Here is a 22,701-nt window from a genome sequence, read left to right as displayed (position 1 = left end):
CTTCACAAGTGAGACTTTATAACAATTTTGTCCTATACCCAAGAAACCACAAAAAAAGGAAATTATTTTTCAGGTCAAGATACCAATAGTCACTTCTTCTATTCACAATTGTATTCGAATTCTAAAATGTAGAGCACAAAAAGAAATAAAATGTTTAAGTCTTGGAAAAAAAATTTTTCAACATTCACACTTTATATTATTGACACATAGAAAATCTAAAAGAATCTATAGATGAATACTCTATTATCAAAACATTTAACAAAGTGGTGTAATATATGATAAAATATAAAAGTCAATTTTATTTCTATACATCAGAATCAAATACAAGATGTGATTCAAAATATATAAGTATCAAAATATAAAAGATAACAACAAATTTAAAAATTTGAAGGTTAAGAATCAAAGACTCTGATTCTTCCCAAATTATTTGTAGATTCACTCTATTTGTCATTGAAATCTCAAGGAGATTTTAACAATTTGTTTCTGAAATTTATATAGAAGAGCAAAAGGACTAAACATAGTTCTAAAGAAGAATACAGTGGCGGAACTATCAGATATATAACTGACAACAAATGTGTATTCTCTAAGTCAATAACTAAAAATCAAGCAACCCAGTAGAAAAATTGACTGAAGACTTGAGTAACCATTTAGAGAAAAACACAAATAGTTTTAAAACATATGAAAAGATGGCCTCTATCATTACCTCTCCACAAAACAAATGGAATGAAGAGAAACTTTACAGTAGAGAAACATTGGCAGACACTACCTACTAATCAGATTGATATCAGTAATGGTGCAAATTGAAAGCTACATGCAATAAGAATGCAGTAGCTCTTCTGTGATAATCCTGCCAAAGATACATGACTCTACTCAAATCATGAGGAAATATCAGACAAACTCAAATTAACAGACATTCTACAGTGTAACTGTCCAATTAGCATTAAAAGCACCTCATGAAATGGTTGAAGTGCTAAGGAAGATTAAAGAGATGTAACTGGTAAAGTAATGTGTGGTCTTAGCATTTGCTTAAAGGGTGTTATTGGAATATTTGAAACAATGGAATCTAGTAATTAATAGTAATGATGATAATTTTCTGCCTTAGGGTTGTGGTTTAAGTAGAAGATGGTCATTAGGATATTTATATTCATCTGATACTAAAGTATTCAGATATAATTGTGAGAACAAATTAGCAAACTTATTTTCAAATGATTCTGTTCCTAGAACTTCTCTTTCAACACAAAAAGTAGTAATATAAATTTTATATATTTTAAAATCTTACAAAAAGGTATCACCTAAAACCATCTGGGCAAAAATTTGAACTTCTGATAATATTAAGTGTTGATGAGGAATTGGTCAGCTATAACTTTTATATAACAATGGGGTAGAATAGTTCAAACATTTTAAATAACAATTTAGTATCATTTTATAAGAGTAATACAAGAATCTATACTGTAAAAAGAGAAATTCTAGTATATATTCTTCAGAAAATTTATCTAAAATATGTTCATAGCATCATTTTAGAAAAAATAACACAAAATTAATTATAATAATCACACTATATAATATTAGGAAACATTTAAAATTAATAAAGCACATAGATGAATTCTAGCTACTTAATATTGAGTGAAAAAGCAAATCACAGAAAACTAGCCATAGTGTGCATCTATTTTTATATCACTCTAAAATGAAGCAGCATTTATACAAGATATTATTTAGAAATATATGATAGATATAATAAAACTTTTCATTTTAAGGCAAGGGAATGATTGTCACATAATCTAGGATAGATTTGGCTAGGGGCAGAATGGATGTAAATATGGCAAATTTATGTGTTATTTGTGATACTGGGTATTAAACTCCAAGGCACTTTATCACTGAGCTACATCTGCGGTTCTTTTTATTTTTTCTTTTGAGACAGGGTCTTGGTAAGTTGCTGAGGCTGATCTACAACTTGCAATCCTCCTCCCTCAGCCTCCCAAGTTTCTGGTATTACAGGTGTACATCACTATGTTCAGCAAATTTGTGGACTAAAGATAGGTGGTAGCATTGCAGGAGTGTGATTTGTTATTATATTTTCTAACTTATACGCAGATTACATGTTACGTGTATAGTGTATATATCAAACACTATCCCAAAATAGTTTTTTAAATCTTTGTGGAGTAATTTATGATGATGGGTTTGGGTTTTCCCTTTTAGTACCAGTAAGAAAACATTTTAAGGCTGGAAAGAAGGGGAAGTTGAAGCTGGACCCACTTGTCAAGACATTTTTTGACGTATGCAGTCAAACAGTAAACAAAAGAACACCTGAAGACTGAAGCATGAAAATATAGCTTATTATCATGTTCTTAGGGATTTTAGTTATTGAGAGGATTTTAAACTGACTTTACTTCCCCAGCATCAGAGTACAATAAGGATAATTACAGTAGTACTCTAGATACTTTTGATACCCTGTGCCCCATTCCTGGTGGAATTCCTAACAAAGTGCTCCATAGAAGTAGTTTTTGGTGTGCTGATTTTCTTCATTTTGAAGAATCTCTTTGAATAAGAAAATCAGACTCCGTTTAGAAAGTTTTGCTGTTAAGTAAGAATTGCATTTCTATTTGTCAAATGGTGCTACAATACATGAAGAAAACAAGCAAACTGATTTTAGAAATAGATAGGCAACTTTGTGAAACAGTCTAGTGACCCCTGGAGCTCTAAGGTATCAATGTTATAAAATATAAATGCTTCCTGACAGCTTTTACATGTGCTTTATTTGCAGTAAATCCTTATATATTTACTCAATATTTAAGTTATATGTAAAAGAAAATATGCATAAGTGTTTTGATACTGAGTTCACATTCTGAGACGTTGTAAATGAATTTTTTACCCCAAAAGTCATTAATTAGATAGGAGTCATGTAGCCACTAAGCATTTTTTTTCCATTGAAATAACATCCTTTGAAAAGAGGGTAATATAATGTAAACTTTATTGGCATGACCTTTACTAATAAGAAGCAGAAATACACCTTTATCTCAAAGACATTTAACTGAAAACATATAATAATCACTTACCTCATCAGGAAAACAATAGAGCAAATCAGCACAAGAAGAGTTTATATTAGAACGTCTCAAAGTAGCCATTTTTATATTTTCTACCACTTCTGGATGGATAGTACCATATGGCTTCCTCATAAGTGCACCTGTTACTAATAAACTGAGACTGATGTGTAATTATGTTTTCAGTGATTCATCTGTGAAACACCCTGGGTTATTTTACATGGAAGCATCTGGTTCACATGTGTACAGTGGTCATTATGTAGTGATTGACATCTGTATTCTTCTAATAAAGTCCCAGTTGCACAGATGTGAGCTTTTGTGTTTTTATACAGACAAAAACCTGCATTTGAAAAACCCTTACCTCAACTTTTTCTGAATATGAATATTTCAGTCTTACACACACAAAAACAAAACTTTCATTGTGGCTGGAACATAATATAAATATTTTGTGCAATGTATTTCATTGAACAGATGTACATAGGCATCTTTATCTTTTTATATGCATTTATACCATAGTATCTGTTTTAGATTATAAGCTCAAAGAAGGCAGTGACCATGTCAATTTCATAGTATGCAGACAGCATCCAGTAAAGCATAATTCTCTTTTGAGTGCTTGTTAAGTATTGGTCAATCAAAATGGTGATGTTAATGACTTTAACAAAAAATAGAGCTTATAATCTGACCATAAACACCTTCTTTACTTTAAGAGGTATTTGATGTATTTAGTCTTGCTTTCAGTTTTACACATTATGATTAGCCAGATAGTGTATAAAACCATTTTTGAAAACACATGTAGTTTACTTTATGTTAGAATAATTCTCTAGGATACGTGATGTGAGATTTTTAAAAAGTTCAAGGCAAATTTCATGAGAGATAGAGCTTTTTAGATGAGTACAAAGAATTTGGGTACATAAAAAATGACAGTAAGTGGGGAAAGGGAAAGAGGGATTGGTTAAAACCAGAGGAGGCAGGCAGGCCCTTGAGTTCAAGTCCTTCCTTGTCCAGTTTATAAGTTGTGAGACCTTGGTGAGTTACTGCAATATCTAAGGATTATTTTCACCTGAAAAAATAGAGGCTGTAAGAACACAGGTTTATTGTGACAATTACATGAATAATAATCTTAGCATAGTGTTTCCCATAACAATACTTAATGAACATTAACTGTAACACTTAGTGATAGATTAGCAACTTTAAATAAAATTGAAACAAAAATTTGGATGTTGAACTAAAATAAACAGTACAAAAAAAGTGGAGGGAAGATTCAGTCTATATGCAAAGTTGACACAGAACTTCTGATAGGAATTTTTATTTGCAGAGAAAGAGAAAATATATTAATGTTATCTTTTTCCCTCTTAAATTATTTTTTGGTTACATAGGTGGCAAAGTATGATATTGTATACTTGAATTAAAATATCAGTATCATGATAAACAAGGAGCTTCCAATGTATAAGTTACCTTTGTTTATTTAGTCCTTTTATTGGTCTTCTGTGTACTATACACTTAAGCTCTGTGGGCTCTGGATATTTCTAAATCTCATGTGAAACACATGTGTGCCTTATGTCCAAATTAAAAATAATAATTTATTTGATGTGTAAGAGAGTTTGACACACATACTTGCATAAATGGGCATAAAACTCTTATCATCTATAATTAGATAACCTAATTTAAAAACCTGAAAAAATGAACAAAATTTTGCATTCAATATGTAATATTCATGATATGTAGTATCAGAATGTTTTTATGACTGGCAAATTAGAAGGAGGTGATGGTCTTCAAAGAAAAACCTGAAGAAGTTTTGATCACTTTCTCTTTGTTAACAAATAAGTATTTTACCAAATATTCTCTTCATTCTCCTAAGATTGAATCCTTTGTTTCCTGGTTTAAAAGGGCACTTACTATGGCAATTGTTTCACCAAATTCTTTTTATCTGTGTAATGCTTTAACCTTCCTATGCTAAAAATTATATTACACCAAAATAAAATTTACATTAAAAAATTATTTTCTATGTAATAGCAAAACATATATACTACTCTCTTATAAACTACACTTCTCCCCTTTAGTATTCCTGGTTTAATGGTTTAATAAAAATTAAACCATTTTCAATTAGAATTTTCAATAGAATTAAATAGACCTGTTCCTTTAAGGACAATACCTAGAAGGAGTATATTCAAAGATGTTATTGAAATGTAACTTATAATAGACATTTATTTTGTTTACAGTATTTTAATCTGAATCAAAACTCAATTATGTATTTTAAATAGCTCAATGTAATAGAATACTATGAGGTCATTTTTTAATGATTATGTAAACCTGTAATAATTGACAAAGAAAAGTTTTCCCCAATGAATTTTTAAGGGTAAAATGCTACAAAGTATTTTACATAGTAAAATTACTTTAAAATAATTGTGTGTGTGTATATATATATACACATATATATTGTGTTTATATGTATATAATTTAAAAATATATACACTAAAATAACAATAATGAAGATAGAGAAAATCATTATTTCATCCTATTTTTCTGGATTTTCTGAAGTCTATGAAACTTGAATATACTACTTTATAGTTACAAAAGAAAAAATATGATTACTAGCATCCTCTAAGATTTGTATCTTCTGTATTTGAAGGCCTACTCTTCTTGAAAGTGTAAAGAGAAATGTATTGTTTGTACCAAATATTTAAGTGTTAATTGTTCCACCCTAAATAATATTTATTTGGTATGATTCAACACTAAAATCTATGCCATTCTCGTCTGGTCTGAGAATACTAAATAATAAAATTTTGGACCCAGAAGGAACATTCAGATGTGGAAATAGCCTATTAACCCACCCTAAAATTTTGGATATCTGCACTGAGTTTGTCTGGATCAGAAAGGTCTATCATTATTTCAATGAAATAAAATTTACTTAGAGTCAACTTTCCCCTTCAATGTTCAGTGGACTGATATAGCAATCACTTCCATTTTCTTTAAGCCAAAATTTGCTTAAGTAAAGAAAGGAGTTATTACTGTTAAGAATAACAATTGTTTTTAATCATTAACAACCAACTATTTCTCCAAGTTTTATGAGAAATTATCAGATAGTATACAGTAAATAGCATTTTGTGTATAACATGAGATTTTTTTTAATGTATACATCTGCAAATATGTATAGGCCTTCTATAAGGAAAGATATATTTCTGGCTTTAGATTTGGAGCTAAAAATTAGTTTTTAATTCTACAAAGCAGTACTCTGCACATATGTCACTATAGTGTGTTTTAACTAATTATTTAAATATATTTTTATTCAACTAGATTGTGAGATTTTCAAGGATAAAAGATATTTTTTTGTAAAATTATATTTATATTATTCATTTTAGTTGTTGACAAACCTGTATTTTTTATTTATATAGTATTGAGAATCGAACCCAGTGCCTCACACATTCAAGGCAAGTGCTCTACCACTGAGCCACAACCCCAGCCCCAAAAGATATTTTTAAATCTTCACATCTCAAGGGATTTCACAGTACCTGACACTGGAAAATATTGGTTGAAGTAAGGGTTGTAGGAAAGATAGGTTTTTTGTTGTTGTTGTTTTGTTTTGTTTTGTTTTTTTAAAGAGAGAGAGAGAGAATTTTTTAAAATATTTATTTATTTTTACTTTTCGGCGGACACAACATCTTTGTTTGTATGTGGTGCTGAGGATCGAACCCAGGCCGCACGCATGCCAGGTGAGAGCTCTACTGCTTGAGCCACATCCCCAGCCCGAAAAATAGGTTCTTATAATTGAGTTGACTATCAATTAAGTTCTTATGATTATTATTTTCTAATAGTTTATCTGTATCATAGAGTAGTCTTTGTGGAATGTTTTGCAAAACCGTTATTTATATGTATATAAAAAATGTGTCCTGGGTTTAAGTTTTAAAAACAAACTTTAAAAAAAAAAACAAAAAACTTAAGTTGCAAATCTCCTATATGTGAAAAACTACACAAAGACAACCATGGTTCCTGCCTTCTGGAAACTTGAGTTCTTACAAATGAGTTTTTAAAACTGTTCCTTGTAGTCACTTCCAGATTTCTTAGTTGTAGAAAAGTTCAGTGATAGAATGGAAATACTAAACACCTTTTTTTTTAAATTTAAAAATAGGACTACTTTTACAGAAAATAATAAAAGAATGTAATTTAGACAGCCATTTGAAAGAACTAAGATTCTTTTCTGTGGAGGCCCAGTAACATTTTGATAAGAATTTGGAGGTTATATATATTTCCAGGGAAATTATGATCAGACTGTCGAATCCAGCTAAATATTTTCCAGGCATGTTTATAGCCTATTCAATTTTCATGGTTGTCTTTTGAGGATGTGTGTGAATTTATGGATGACAGTTTTTCTAATTCCAAACAAGTGTTAGAATTTCTTGGTTTAACGTTTAATTTCTGCTTATGCATTCTGATTTTTGAAATCTGATTCTCCTTTTTGGTTGGAAATTGATTATAACATTGAAGATGATAATTTCTTATTGATAACTGGGACTTTCTCTTCAGAATAAAGAATGTATGAAGAACTTTTTATTTCAGCTTTGATTTCCTTGCAATAAGAAAAGTATAAATACTTATTGGTCTTGTTGTTTCTCGGTAACCAGATAGTAGAATCTTGATTTATCTAACATTCCCATAGCACTAATAATAATAAATAATTATAATAATAATAATTTAATGAAACCTAATAGAAAATCCAACTAACTAGAATCTTCCACTGGGTGAGTTCTGAGTGTGTGTGTGTGTGCACCTAGAAGTTGATCAGCTTATTAGTGAGACATTTAGCCATGAAGATTAAAAGACCATTCATTTAAGGACACAACTGTCCATTCCTAAACTTTCCAGTAATGTTGTATGTAACAAAACTAATGCTGTTAGTGTAAAGTTGTAGACATAAACTTTATAAACATCCAAAACTACTTAGAAAAATAAATAAATTAGCTCATGATGGAAAGTAAACAAACTGCTAGTCTGCAAAGAGTTGTCAAAAATTAAAATTTCCCTGCTGAGCCACAAATGCAGTTTAAATCTTTTTTAATGTAATGACACTTCTAAAAGATCTATACTGCTGTCTTTATCTGGAATAGATTTTATTTTGTGTAAATCCTATATGAGATTATCAATAGCTTTTTTTCACATTCCACTCGAAGAGGAAAAGAAGGCAAATACTTTCAATAGAACTCAATTTATTCAGTAGAGATTTAGTTCTTTATTTTGTGGAATTGTGTCAATTTTTGACATAAGCAATGGTTCTAAATTATAATTCCTATTCTCAAGGTGCTCACAATATAAGGAACAAAGATGTACAAAATCAAAGTCTGTGATTGACACTGCTTCCATTAAGAGGTGGTTTCTATGTCCACCATTCCTTTTGAATATGGAAGGGATTTTCAACTTGTGTAAACAATGGAATGCAGGAGCAGTGATGCTGTGTGATTTCTAAAGGCAGCTTCAGAAGAGAAAACCTTACACTTAGATCCTTAAGCTTTATTTAAGAAGTCTGACTACCTGAGGCTGCCATGTTGTCAGAAACCAAGCCACCATAGACTCACTGGTAGACAAATGTAGCCTTTGAATCACTCACAGTTTTTTAGTATTCCCAGCAATATTATTTCAATATTCCCAGCAATAATTCCCAGACAAGCCATCCCCACTATGCCCTGTCCAAATTGTTGACTCATTAAAAATGTGAGCACAATAAAATGGTATTTGTTTTATGCCACTAAGCTTGAGGTAACTTATAGCAGTAGTTGCTGGAACAAAACCTACGATTTAAGATATACTTTGGGCAAGTAGGAGATAATAACTATCTCTCCTGGGGGGTGCATAGAAGGTCTCACAGAAGCAGTGACATTTGAATTTGTCTTTGAATGATGAATAAAAGCCTACAAGAGTCCTAAAGCAAAGGAATGTATGTGGAAAGGTATGGAGACTAAGAGAGAAAAATGTATTTGGTGAACGGCAAAAAAAAAAAAAAAAAAAAACTTTTGTTGTAGTTATTTTGCTATGCCAAATTTTAACCAAGCCTTATAGGAATGGAAACTAACAATCCAATTTGTCTTTTGGGAAGATAACTAATTATCAGTGATATGAAATTTAGGCTGAAGGAGAAAGAAATAAAAGGCAAGAATAGTGATAGTTATATGGTTTAGAAAACAATCAAGGCTGAGATGTATAACTTTCTTATAATACCAAAACAATTTCTGCTTTTAAAAAGGGGGCAATTTGAATTGTTTAGATTCAAGTCATAATAATTAAATGCTACAGCCAATTCTGCATTTGGGCAAATTAAACCAATGCCTTTACAAACCACTGATTTTAGTAAATTTGTTAATATTTCTGAATAACATGTAAAAGCTGCTTCCACTACAAGTTTTGGAACATTATGATTAAATAACTTCATTTTTATGTTTTTTTTCTTATGCAGTTGGTTGCAATAGGACAATTAAAGAAATGAGACCACATTGTATTGATAAATGCACTAATGGAACCATATGCTATACTTAACTCTGCTTCCTCAAAATAAACATTGGTTCAATATAAAATCTTAAGAAAATTGTAATTTTTGTAAGCATAAAAATTTTACAGAGTGTACACAGTGTGCTTAGTTAATATACTTATAAGAACATAACAACGCCAGTCAACATCTTTCTGTATGAATTTGATTGACTTAATGTTTGAGATTAGTTCACATGTTTTTACTGTGATAAATAAAAGTTTAGTAGTGACACATAAACTTTTATTGGAATCATAAAACTATACACTTAAAAATCTTTTGAGAGGTTGGCCTTTCTCCATTAAAGCTGAGCACACACACCAACTACATCATCCATGGCTTGTACTGCCTCTTTTATACAGTGAATTCCTACCCATTGTGGGATACAGTAAAATGTTTTAAAAGAAGTGTGCATCATTATACATCTTGGTTTTGCTTTACAATTTGACTATATTTTTAATATCATATGAAAAGTTTAATCTTTTTAACTCAAAAGCCACAATATTTTATAGATTATTTCCATTATTTTGTAGTTGTTTCATTTTATATATCAGTTTTATATTTGCTTTACATAAAAGTTATATGATATTGGTGATCTTACAAAATAGTATGACTTCTTAAAATTCATGCTGAAGAATCATTCAAGTCACCCATTTCATGGAAAGTATAGAAAATATTCAGCAGAAATTACTGCAAGTATGAAGTCCTTCTAAACTTGTGGCCCTGTGTGACACCACACAGATCATGTACCTATGATAATTCTTTAATAGCTTTACTTTTTAAAACCATTGTAATGAAATGCAGTATTATCTTTTGTTATCCCACAGACAAGAGCTACTATGCATATGTATTTAGGGGCATTCATTCAGCAGCTCAGTATTATTTCTGCCTTGATTGATTGCTCACTTTTCTATCCCAACTCTTTGGCTGTCTCTGACGAAGGATAGGCACTCAATAAATATTGGATGGGTAGATATGGATGATAGTACTTTCCAGCCTTTCTTAATGATTCTGGTTCCATTAATTTCTAGAAAAGACATGATGTGCTTTTTTTGAGCTTTGGATCATATTGCATAGACATTGAAGATCCCCCTTCCAACCAGCTTGAAGATTCCTTTTAGCTTTGGGCCTTGCATTTCCTGCTCTTACTCATCCTGTTCCAGTAGATTGGAATAACAATTGAACCCTCACCAAGTATGGAATGATTGTCAGATTAATGCCTCCCCACAAATGTCCAGATCTTAATCCCTGGAATCTAAGAATATGTTAGACCACATGACAAAGGGAAATTAAGGTTGCAAATTAACTCACTTTAAAATAGCAAGATTAATCTGAATTATTCAGGTGGGTCCAATATAATCACAAAAGTTTGTAGTAAGTGGGAGAGACAAGCAGAAGAGAAAAGTCAGAGAAGACATATCAAAGCAAGTAGAGTCAGCATGTGGGGATGTGAGAAAGATGTCCACTGTTGTTGGCTTTGAAAACAGAAAGGGTGTGACCTTGAGAAGTTGGAAAAAGCAAGGAAACAGCTTCTCCACTCAGCCTTCCAGAAAGGAACACTGCCCCGCCAACACCTGGATTTTAGCCAGTGAGATCTCTGTCAGACTTGTGGCCTCTAGAACTATAAAATGATAGATTTTATTCTAAGGCACTACATGGTGGTAATTTGTTGCAGCAGCAATAGGAAAATAAAACAGTTGGTTCCAGACTGTGGTGAAACTATCATTCTTCATTAGAAATCACTAACCTCTATGGCTGGTATTACTGTCTGCACATGTGTTTCCACTTCTTTTAGTAACCCAGAGTAGAGTTCTGTCTCCTTTCTCTATCTTTTCTTTCATTAGATCACTAAGTTTTGGGGTGTCAGGCTAGTGATGTTGCATTCTCAGGGAAGCAAGTGATGCGGCTTATTCTGGAGAATGCTTGGGGTGTTGTTAGTGTAGAGAGTATGAGAAAAGTTCATTTGGAAAATCTATGTTAAACAAGCTCCTTTTTTCTTTCTTTTTTTTCTTAAGAAAGCATTTTTAAAACATACTCTATGTATAAGATTATTTTCTAAAGTCCCAACTTTAAGACCATACATAAAAAAGCTATCCCTGTGTCTTGCTACAAATTTCTCCTCATCATTACCAGTTCTTTGTATATCCTTCCAAAGCTATTCTAGATAAATGGCACACACACACATCGAACATATACACATGCTGCTTGATGTACTACAGTGAAGGCTCCCTCACTAGCTTCTCAAGTGGAGAGTCCACTTTATTTAAACAGACCTTGCACAATATTTGGCACACAAATGTACACTAAGTACATTAACTAATCAATAAACTACTAACTAAATGTGGTAGCGAGTATTAATAAGGAGTCTCAGTAATATTAAGCATCTTGCCCAAACCCACACAGGTAGTAAGCATGGAAGTGGGTAGGCATACAAGCTGGCAGTGAAGCCAGGATACATACACCCACACCCACACCCATATACAAAAGATATATATACACACATATGTATACACATATTTATGATACATATACACACTCTGTAGTTTTCTACACACATTCTTCTGTACCTTACTGTTACCGCTGTTGACCGGTGAGGAGTCCTTGCTTCCCCGATGTTGAAGAATAACACCAAAGAAGCATGCCGAGGCAAGGTCAGAGTAGAAATTAGAAGTTTATTAAAGGACAGCAGAAAAGACTTCTCCCGGAGGAAGAAGGGGACCCAAGAGGTGGAATCCAGTTGGCGGGCAAATGTGTTCCCCTTTTTATAGGTTTGGTGATGAAATGTAGGTTGGAGAGCCCGAGGGGTGGGACACAGGTGGACCAAAAGGGCAGGGAGGACTTTTGGGATGGGCTTATCACTCCTCTGGGATGGGCTATCTCCAAATCTGTTGGGGGCTGTTCATCAATACTTCTTTGAGGTGGACTTTGGCCTAGGGCCTTTTCGGGACTTCGTCAACATTCCATGAATTGTCCTGTGTTTTCCCTGAGTCATTCCCAGCATGGCCTCCATTTTAGATTTCACTCGGTATTAGACCCGATTTACCTAACTACACTGACTACCTAACTTTAAATCTGGCTTCATTACTTTAATTTTACTTAAAATTTTAACAGGTTTATTTATAGAATAATTTTATGTTTTTTAATGTATAATATGTACATGAAACAATTAGAGGACTTAGTAGAATAGAAATATTTACCAAACATTTTATACCACAGATCTCATTTTTCAGAGAGTATTTAACAGAAGCACTTTTTGAGACACACTACATTCATCCAACTTGCCTTCCTGAGAAAAGGAAACATCTTCAGAATAAAAATAGGAGTTAATGGCCCCTATTCACTGATGTCACATTTTTTAGGGATTTGGGAGTGAGGGAAACATAGGCTAAAATCTTGGCTCCACAGCCAGCTTGTCTGCCTGCCCATTTCTATGCTTACTACCTATGCAGGTTTGGGCAAGTTACTCAACTTTATTGAGCTGTTTTATGAATACTCTCAATCTCATTCATTTAGTCATTTGTTCATTAGTTACTACATGCACTCAGTGGAACATTTGTGTGGCAAATATTGTACCAGGTCAAATAAAGCAGACCCCCGCCACTTGGCAAAGCTTCCAGGCTACTGAGGGAGGCTTCATTTGTAGCCCACCAAGGAGCAGCAATCTAACAGATGGCCTAAACTAACTTACAATTAAGTTATACAGAATATACCAAGATAACAGTTTTCTACTTTCATAAGCAGAGATCCACAACAGTATACGTAACCTATACTATTTCAAACTTACAATAAATGAAGACCAAATAGGATATAATTTAATATAGGATATTTCAGTCATTGATCTTTTTATGTGTGTATGGACTTTAGTATAGGTAATCTAATGAATTGCCTTGACAATATTATTTTTCTGAGCCAAATCCAGCAAGAATGAAAAGAATCTAATTTATTTTTATGAAATTTCTGCATAAATGGTTGGCTGCATTGGGGATTATGGATATATTTATCTTGATGGTTGATTTGAAATAAAACTAAGTAGGATTTGATAATTTTATTTTTAAATTCATAATATATGTACTTTATAGGAAAACTTAGAATTATCATCCTTACCCAATATCTATAAAGTGCATTTAGCATTAAACATAAACCCCTATTCTCTTTTCCTTGTTTCATTTAAAATAACTTATTTCAAAGCATATTTCCATGTTTATCTTACGCTTCATCAATTCAAACAGCAAGGGCATATTTATTAGAAGAAAATATCTTTAGGAATTTAGTTGGAAATAAGTAATGCAGTTTCTTTTATTTGCCATTTTTGGTGCCAAAGAGGAAGAGTCAGATTCTCTTCTTTCACTTTCTCAGGCCAGTGAAATGACGTCTAGACCCAGTGAATTCCAGACAATGTGCAACACTAGTTTTACTGGATCCTGAGGGCTTCGGTCTGTTAACTTATTTAGGAGATGCTTTTGGTTTTTATAAGGTCAACTAGAAATTTGTAAGCTACTTATCCTGTTTATTCTAATGTCAAGTATTTTTTTTAATTCTAACATTTTATTGAAAATACAGTGGTAACTTCAGTGATGTCAAATTTGAAGTGCATTTCCATTGAAAAGATATTTCTATAATTGACTTTATTACATAATGAGTACTCTGCTAAGGTCAATATGACAGCTGTTGTTTAATACTTAACAGAGGAAAGTAGCTAAAGTTTTTATTTGGCTGTTTTTTAAGGTTGTTTTGATGAATATTTGATTTGATGTGTCCTAAAATCAAACCACAATTTGGCTTTTATTATTACCTAATAATGTATGTCCCAGCAAATACTCAGGTTTGATTCTTACCTAGTACATTGCCCTTACCTTACTTCTCATCTTTCTCCCTCTCCCCATGTCTGAGTTTTGTCTGAACTCCCAGAGGAACATATGATGGGTAGACAGGTGCCAAAGGATTTTTCAGTAAAATAAATTTGTAATGTATAGACTTTCTTATTTTAACATAAGAGAAACAGCTACCTCAGAATGCCCTGCCTTGAACTCTAGGTAGGAGTTGGCCATTTGGTACATTTTTGCTGTAACTACCATAGTTCAAGGATTTAAGACTTCATTCTTCCCTCAAAAAAAAAAAAAAACAGTGCCTGTTCTAATCTGAAATAAACCATGAGCATAGCAGTATCCTTTTAGGTTATTCTTCTCTACTCCAGATAATTCATGAGGAGTAAAACAATTTACCTAAACTGTGTTTGCAAATTGAGCAGCAGAGTTGTAGAGAGCCAGAATGTAGGTAGCAAGCTGTGGGCATACAAAATAAATTTGGCCCTTGCCTTCTGTTACAAAATTCCTCCCCAGTTCTCCTCATCTCTCTGGAATCACTCCTTTTCAATCTCTGTAACGAATTTCTCTCTTTAGCTGACTGACCCTGTCTCAGACTAAACCTTTTTTCTTTGATAAAACTCTTCTTTGGATGATTTCTTGGATTCATTCTTTTTCCTTTAGTTGTGAGTGATATGGCAGTGACTCCTATCTCTGTACATGGACATCAGACATCTTCCCTGAGTACTGTACCTATATAAATACTTGCCTACTCAACATCTATCTTCATTTACATGTCCTGCATATACTTCAGACTTAGTCACCATGTCTAAAACTGAACTCTAATACCCCAGATTAAATCTACACCTCTTCTGTATTTCCATTTTTACCATGAACAAAGCTACAAACCAGAAATCTGAGACATTATCATGGAGGAGCTAAAAAGATCCAGAACTATCCTCTTATGGAAGAGCAGATAAGATCCCAAAACTATCATGTATATACATATATAGATATACTGATACAGTGCACATACACATACACGCACCATTCTTCAAAGATTGTTGATGCTGAACTTTGTGTTTTTGAACTTACTTAAATAAGTAGAATCACACTGTGTGTATTCTTTTGTGCCTTGCTCTTTTGCTTTTTAATCTGTGTTTGTAATTCATGTATGTGCATAACTGTATAATATTTCATTGTGTGAAAATTAGGTAATTTATAAGTCCATTTTGCTTTCAGGAGACATTTGTGTAGTTTTTAGTTTTTCACTATTATCAACAATGCATCTTTGTGTGTATATCTTTTGACATGCACATGGAAATGTTTCTCCTGAGTGTATACCTAGGAGGAGAATACCTGAGTTATAAATGCATACATCTTATATACCTTGGTGGTTATTGACAAATGATTTTCCAAAGTGGTTTTAAATGTAATTGCACCAGCAATAATTTATTTGGTTACTTTGCATCCTCTGAAATCTTTGATGTTGTTACATGTTTTAAATTTTGCAAATTTGGTATAAAATATCTCACACTGGTTTTAGTTTGCATTTTCTTGTTCATTAGTAAAATTGAAATTGTTATCTTATGCTTATTTACCCCCACTGCCCTCTTTTCTTGGAAATCCCTGTAGTCTTTGACATGTTTTTTAATTATTCTGGGTTCTAAAAACTTGTTTGTAGGAGTTCTTGGGGGTGCTTAATCTTTTGTCAGTAGCACGTGTTGCACTAATCCTCACAGTTTATGACTTGCCTTTATATCTCCTTAATGTGTCTACGGATGAATAGAAGCATTTATTTCTAGTATATTTGGATTAATTAATTTCTATCTTTATGTTTTTTTGTTTCTGTCTTAAACAAACAAAATTTCTTATCCCAAGATACTAGATGCATTCTTTTTTACTTTCTTCTAAAAACTTTGAAGATTGGAATTGAATTTCATGTACACCTACTTAGGATTAAACAGAACACATCCCAGATCTTTTGGTAGGTAAAGATGTAGATGAGCCAATCAATAAAAATTGATTCTTTTCATTTCAGCACCACTGTTTGTGTCACAAGTCAAATGAGTGTAACGTTTTACGTATCACAATACCATCAATCATTAAGCATTTTTGTGAATCTCTCCTTTTGCTCTGGTTGACACTTTTAACAGGCTTTAGAAATATTGTTCTCAGAATAGGTTACAAAATCTAAGTAATTGTCTCCAAATAATACTAGTGTTTCTTATCTGAATAAGGGAAGATTGCTATTCCAGTCATGGTGATTACATTTTAAACTTGGTTGAGAAAACATCTTTACAAAATGAGAAAATATCTGAAAATATCATTTTGAAATATTTTGATAAGTCATCTCCCAGAAAGTTTTTTAAAAAGTCAATCATTACTGACACTTTAAAGAAACTTTTCCTTGGTGGTACATTTCTTTTGACAAATCTAGCCTTTAATCTGCATTATTCATTATTAATTAGATGATTTTAGTACATTTTGATTCAAGTATACATATGTGTATGTTTTAATTCAATATGAAATTAATAGGACAGAGGAATTTCTACAAGTTTTTTAATACTTTTTAATTGTCAGTGGACCTTTATTTTATTTATTTATATGTGTTGCTGAGAATCAAACCCAGTGCCTCAAACAGGCTAGTCAAGAGCTCTACCGCTGAGCCACCAACCCAGCCCCCTACAGTTATATTTTTGAGAACAAAACTCAAGGTAGTCATCATCTGGAGAGTTTCATTTTATTTTCTTCAGGTGAAAAAAAAAACAGTGTGCTTCAGCCTTTAACTCTGTAGTTTCTTATTTTATCATTATCCTTTTCTCCTTAATTAATATTATTTATTTTATTCCACTAATATATTTGAGAACTTATAAAGCTGTCTATGTTCAAGTACTTGAGGGTAACTATCTCAGAATTCAGAGACTGAGAACCCCAGAGTCATGTATAGTAACTCTAGCTTTCCAAAGATTAAATGAAGAAATTGAAGTTCTTAAAGGTGCTGTGACCTAACCAAAATCTTGATGTTGTAGAGAATAAATGAAGATCTCCTGATCCTGGAATTAGAACGCCTCCTATTGAATCATGTTACCAGGAAAAACTATCTGAAAATCTACCTGAACACTAAATGATGATATAATATTTATGGATTTCTAAAGGGATAAATCACTCTTTGTGAACAAGTTACATGACACAGTTCTTACCACCAAGCTATTTATATACATTTTTTTAGGATGAAAACACACACTTTTAAATATTAGATAAAGTTAAATGTTTAACTAAAAGCTTTCTGAGCACAAGAACTATATTACATTTATTATATTTTTTACAGTGAGCTGTTATTCATAGTGCATATTAAACAAATATTGATTAAATGAATAAAACTCTATGTTGGAATTTAGGACTTAGGTATTAGGCACTTCAAATGATCAGAGGAAAGAAAAATCAGAGTAAATGTGGTAAAAAAGTCAAATAAAAATATTTGTAGAGTGTACAATTAAAACTGAGCCCTAACTAATGACTGTAAATTTAAATAGAGATGAACTCCCATGTTTTGAATTACTTGTTTTGTTCTCTTTCTAATAAGACTTTCCATACAGGTTGTTTATTTTCTTTAAGTGAAAAAAAAAAACTGTGTGCTTCAGCCTTTAACTCTGTAGTTTCTTATTTTATCATTATCCTTTTCTCCTTAATTAATATTATTTATTTTATTCCACTAATAAAATAAATGTGTATGCTTTAATTCAATATGAAATTAATAGGACAGAGGAATTTCTACAAGTTTTTTAATACTTTTTAATTGTCAATGGACCTTTATTTTATTTATTTATATGTGTTGCTGAGAATCCGTTGTTGGTTTTCTGATTTCACCTCTAAGCATAATATCTGGTAACAAATTTGTTCATAAAAAATAATATGATAAAAATGCTAAGATATTAATTATTGTCTTGTTTATGAAATCTTTTGAGAATGGAACCAATCAGTGGACTAATGGCTAGTACATCCAGATTAAATTAGTGATGAATATAGCTCTAAATTTTGATGGTGAATACAGATCTAAATTTTTCAGCACACAAAGACCTTTCAAACATATTGTAGAGTAAAAATATCAAGTTGCAAAACTAAAAATGTATGGAATAATACAATTTTATTAAAAAACAGAATGAAAATACAAAATGCAAATTTTGCAATAATGCAAAATAAGATAATTATCTTTATGTTTTATGCTTTTCAGGATTTATAAAAGGTCTTAAATATTTATCACTTGTGAATATGCTTAAACTTTTGTTTATAGCTGTGAGGAGAGTTTTACATTTACTCTATTGACTTACTGTGGATATAAAAGCTATGGAATAATGATCTGTCATTGAAGAGTTTTTTACTGAGCACTAGCTATGTCTAGGTACTTCGAACAAGAGTCAAAATCTCTTTAGCACCTCATGACTTTAGAAGGAAATGAGAATCATAAATGGAGCACAAGGAATCTATTTCCTTAAGATTTGCCACTTCAGAGCGGTCCTTTTGTTTCTTGCTGATTTTTTTAAATTAATTTATTTTTTGTTCCAATTAGTTATACATGACAGCAGAATGCATTTCTATTCATAGTACACAAATGGAACATAATTTTTCATTTCTTTGGTTGTATGCAAAGTAGAGTCACACCATTCATGTCATCCTACATGTACCTAGGGTTATAATGTCCATCTCATTCCACCATCTTTCCTATCTCCATGCCCCCTTCTGTCCTCTCCCTCCCCTTTGCCCTATCCAAAATTCCTCCATTCCTCCCATGTCCCCCACCCCCACCCCACATTATGGATCAGTATCCACTTATCAGAGAAAATATTCGGCCTTTGGTTTTGGGGGATTGGCTTACTTCACTTAGCATGATAGTCTCTAACTTCATCCATTTATCTGAAAACGCCATGATTTTATTCTCTTTTAATGCTGAGTAATATTCCATTATGTATATATACCACCATTTCTTTATCCATTCATCTATTGAAGGGCATCTAAATTGGTTCCATAGTTTGGCTATTGTGAATTTTGCTGCTATAGACATTGATATGGCTGAAACACTGTAGTATGCTGTCTTTAATTCTTTTGGGTATATTTAGATCAAGGAGTGGGATAGCTGGGTCAAATAGTAGTTCCATTCCAGGTTTTCTAAAGAATCTCCATACTGCTTTCCTGAGTGGTTACACCAATTTGCAATCCCACCAGCAATGTAAGAGTATGCCTTTTCCCCCACATCCTCACCAACACTTGTTGTTTGTATTCTTGATAACTGCCATTCTGACTGGAATGAGATGAAGTCTTAGAGTAGTTTTGATTTTCATTTCTCTAATTGCTAGAGATGTTGAACTTTTTTATATATATTATATATATATATATATATATATATATATATATATTATATATATATATACCTTCTTCTGAGAAGTGTCTTTTCAATTTCTTAGCCCATTTATTGATTAGGTTATTTAGGGGGTTTGGTGTTTAGTTTTTTGAGTTCTTTATATATTCTGGAGATTAGTGCTGTATCTAATCTGCACATGGTAAAAATTTGGTCCCATTCTCCACTTCATTGATTGTTTCTTTTTGTTTAATATGTTTTAAGTTAGCATTGAAAACTTATGCATAATTTACTCTATACCATATCATTTTCTCCTCCTTATGGAACATATTTTTGGATATTTAGTTTCATGTTATAAGAATTATACCTGTATTTTTTTGATAATTTAAACATTGCATTCCCAAAGTAATCTTGACAATGTAGTAATGCCTAGCATCTTTGCATTCCTGTGAGGATAATGTTATCTGAACTTTGCTTGTGGTAGCCATTCATGGTTAATTGTGTGCAGTCAGGAGGATAAGAAGGACCCTATGATAGATTCATTTCAAATAATATGTGCAACTAAGTATGAGTTTAGTATTTTTAATATAGTCGTCATCTGACTGGGAATGTTAGCTTGGTGATAGAGTGCTTACCTAACCCTGGGTTCAATCCTCAGCCCTAATAAATAAACAAACAAACAAATAATTGGCTTGCTCATCATCTAAATAAACATAGTTGATTTTTTTGAGTTTTAGTTGGTTATTCTTTTATTCTGTTTTTAGCTGGAGCTATTAGGTAGTTGACTCAATATTAGCAGCTAATAATAATAATTTCCAAGTCTTTTGTAGAAATTTATAAGCATTTCATTTACATCACCTCAATTAATCTTTAGACCACTTATGAGGCACATATTATCATCTGATTTTCAGTGAGAAACTAGAAGTCCAGTTGGTTTAAATGACTTGCCTAAAGTCATGTCACTAATAGAAGTAGACCATGTTTCAAACCTGTGTGTGCTGATATCAGTCCCCTGCTCTTCCAGCTATACCAAGTTGCCTAATCATAATTGGCTCTGAAGCCACCTCTGATAGCTATTATTAAGCATATTTTATTTGGGTTCCTTGGAAAACCACTAATTAGATTTATACAAGGATATAAATGTGTTCCTAAGCACCATTTCTGGTTGAGCTCTATTATCCTGTAACTCACTCTTCCAAGGACTAATTAGCAGTGATCATGGCAATGAACAAGCTTTTTATCCTAGGTCTCAAAGAAAACATGGACATACAGACAGAGGTCAGTCCAGTGAAGTAGAAACTGCAGGCTGTACTTACATAAAATTGAGTTTACTAAATGAAAATATGTAGATTCAGTAAATGCAGACCAACTGCCATAAATGTGAAGAATCATTTTTAATTATATTTAATCGTCTGACCTAGAATAAATTCATGTAATCAGAATTTTCTGCTACTGTGAGATTAAAATGTGTAGCAATAGGTAGAATTTAAGGAACCAAAGAATAAAGGTAAATTGTTATGGACTCAGTAAAGGAATGCCTTGAGATACCTCCTAATATCTGGTATAGAAATGATTACAACACAGAGAATAGCATAATTTACATACTTACCTTGATTATGACTATTGTTATAGAACCTTGAACATCTGTTAGCTCAGAATAGAGGCAGATGAATTCTAAATAATTAAATAAAGTTTCTTTCATGTCTCTTTTCTTACAGTTAACAGCATAGGGAAATAAATCTCTAAATCATCCTGAAGCCAGATTTAAATGTCATTTTATTTACATATGTTTTCATTTTCATTTACTCTGTGAATGGAATTTTTTTTAAAAAATAAAACTTTCTTGATTTTTTTTTTACTCCAGGCTTGATTCTTCACTACCTGAGACGTTGAAAAAGGAGCACATCTCAGCTGAAAACATGTCTTTAGAAACACTGAGAAATAGCAGTGCAGAAGACCTCTTTGATGAGATTTAGCAGTTTCAAAAAAGTACTTTGATGTTCACTAGGCTGTGTTTTCTCTTCATTTCTTTAAAATGAAAAGGCAAAATTTCAACTAAATAGCAACTGTTAGTGTACTTTATGACTTAATTACATGTACATCTAGTTGAAGCCATTGTGCAAAGTGGATTACACATGTATATGAAGATGTAATTTGATGACAGTGGAACATTATTCCAAACTATTCCTTTGATGTGTCTATAATTACATGACATCTCAGACTTGGCTTGCAAAGGCACATTTAATATGTTCTTTCACACACATTATATGTGGTAACCATCTAATGTCCTATCTAGGAAGATTATGGAAACAAGACAAAGAAAATATCCTTTTAAAATGTCTGTAGCTCTTTTTGAATAATCATATTCTAAACAATATGTTTGAGCATCTCAGTTTGTGGTGTGGTATATAAATTATATCGTTTAGTTTGTATGTTAATAGTCTGAAATCCTCAGAATAAAATTTTTGATACATTGAAAATTTGTGTTCTTAATAAAATGTTATTTAGCTCAACTTTTTCCCTTTATTATAGTAACATATCTTTTAAAAGTGCTTACTAATGTAAATTTAAACCTCTTTTGTGTCAAAATAAGAAAGCATATTTTCAAGGATGTTTGATATTGTCTAATATGCATGAGGACCTTCCTTGAAGACTCAGACCTTGCCCTATCCCCATTAATACCTGCACTATTTTTGTTATATTTACTAATTCAACTCCCTAGTCTCTCATTATATCTTCACTTCTCTCCTGTTGAACATGCATTGTGTGCATGCTACTCAAAGTTAAAAATATTTGCAGTGAACAATGATCACAATGTTGACAACTCCAGTGGTGGGTTTATTCTCAGTCCTCAGCACATTTCAGGTAATTGGTCACTTCTCCTCAGGAAACATTTTCTCCACTTGACTTTTGCAGTAGCATATGCTCTTTGTAGTCTTCTTTCTTTCCAGCCATTCTTTTTTTAGCTGATCCCTTCTCCTTTGTTCACCAGTT

The 22,701-nt window shown here is 32.1% G+C and overlaps 1 protein-coding gene across 3 annotated transcripts in view; it reads left to right on the top strand.

Moving 5' to 3' along the window:
• XRCC4 (X-ray repair cross complementing 4) overlaps positions 1–22,187 on the top strand; it is a 249,222-nt gene extending 227,035 nt beyond the window's left edge. For all 3 annotated transcript variants that reach the window (XM_081296082.1, XM_081296084.1, XM_081296083.1), the window contains exon 8: positions 21,572–22,187. In XM_081296082.1, coding sequence (XP_081152208.1) covers positions 21,572–21,683 — 112 coding nt within the window. In that variant the 3' untranslated portion in view covers positions 21,684–22,187. The remainder of the gene's footprint in view (positions 1–21,571) is intronic.
• Positions 22,188–22,701: the final 514 nt, after the last annotated feature.

Source organism: Spermophilus citellus (assembly GCF_964194105.1).
Source record: "Spermophilus citellus genome assembly, chromosome: 1".
Taxonomy (NCBI): Eukaryota; Metazoa; Chordata; class Mammalia; order Rodentia; family Sciuridae; genus Spermophilus; species Spermophilus citellus.
Note: the sequence above shows the minus strand (reverse complement) of the source record. Positions and strands in the feature narration are given on the sequence as shown.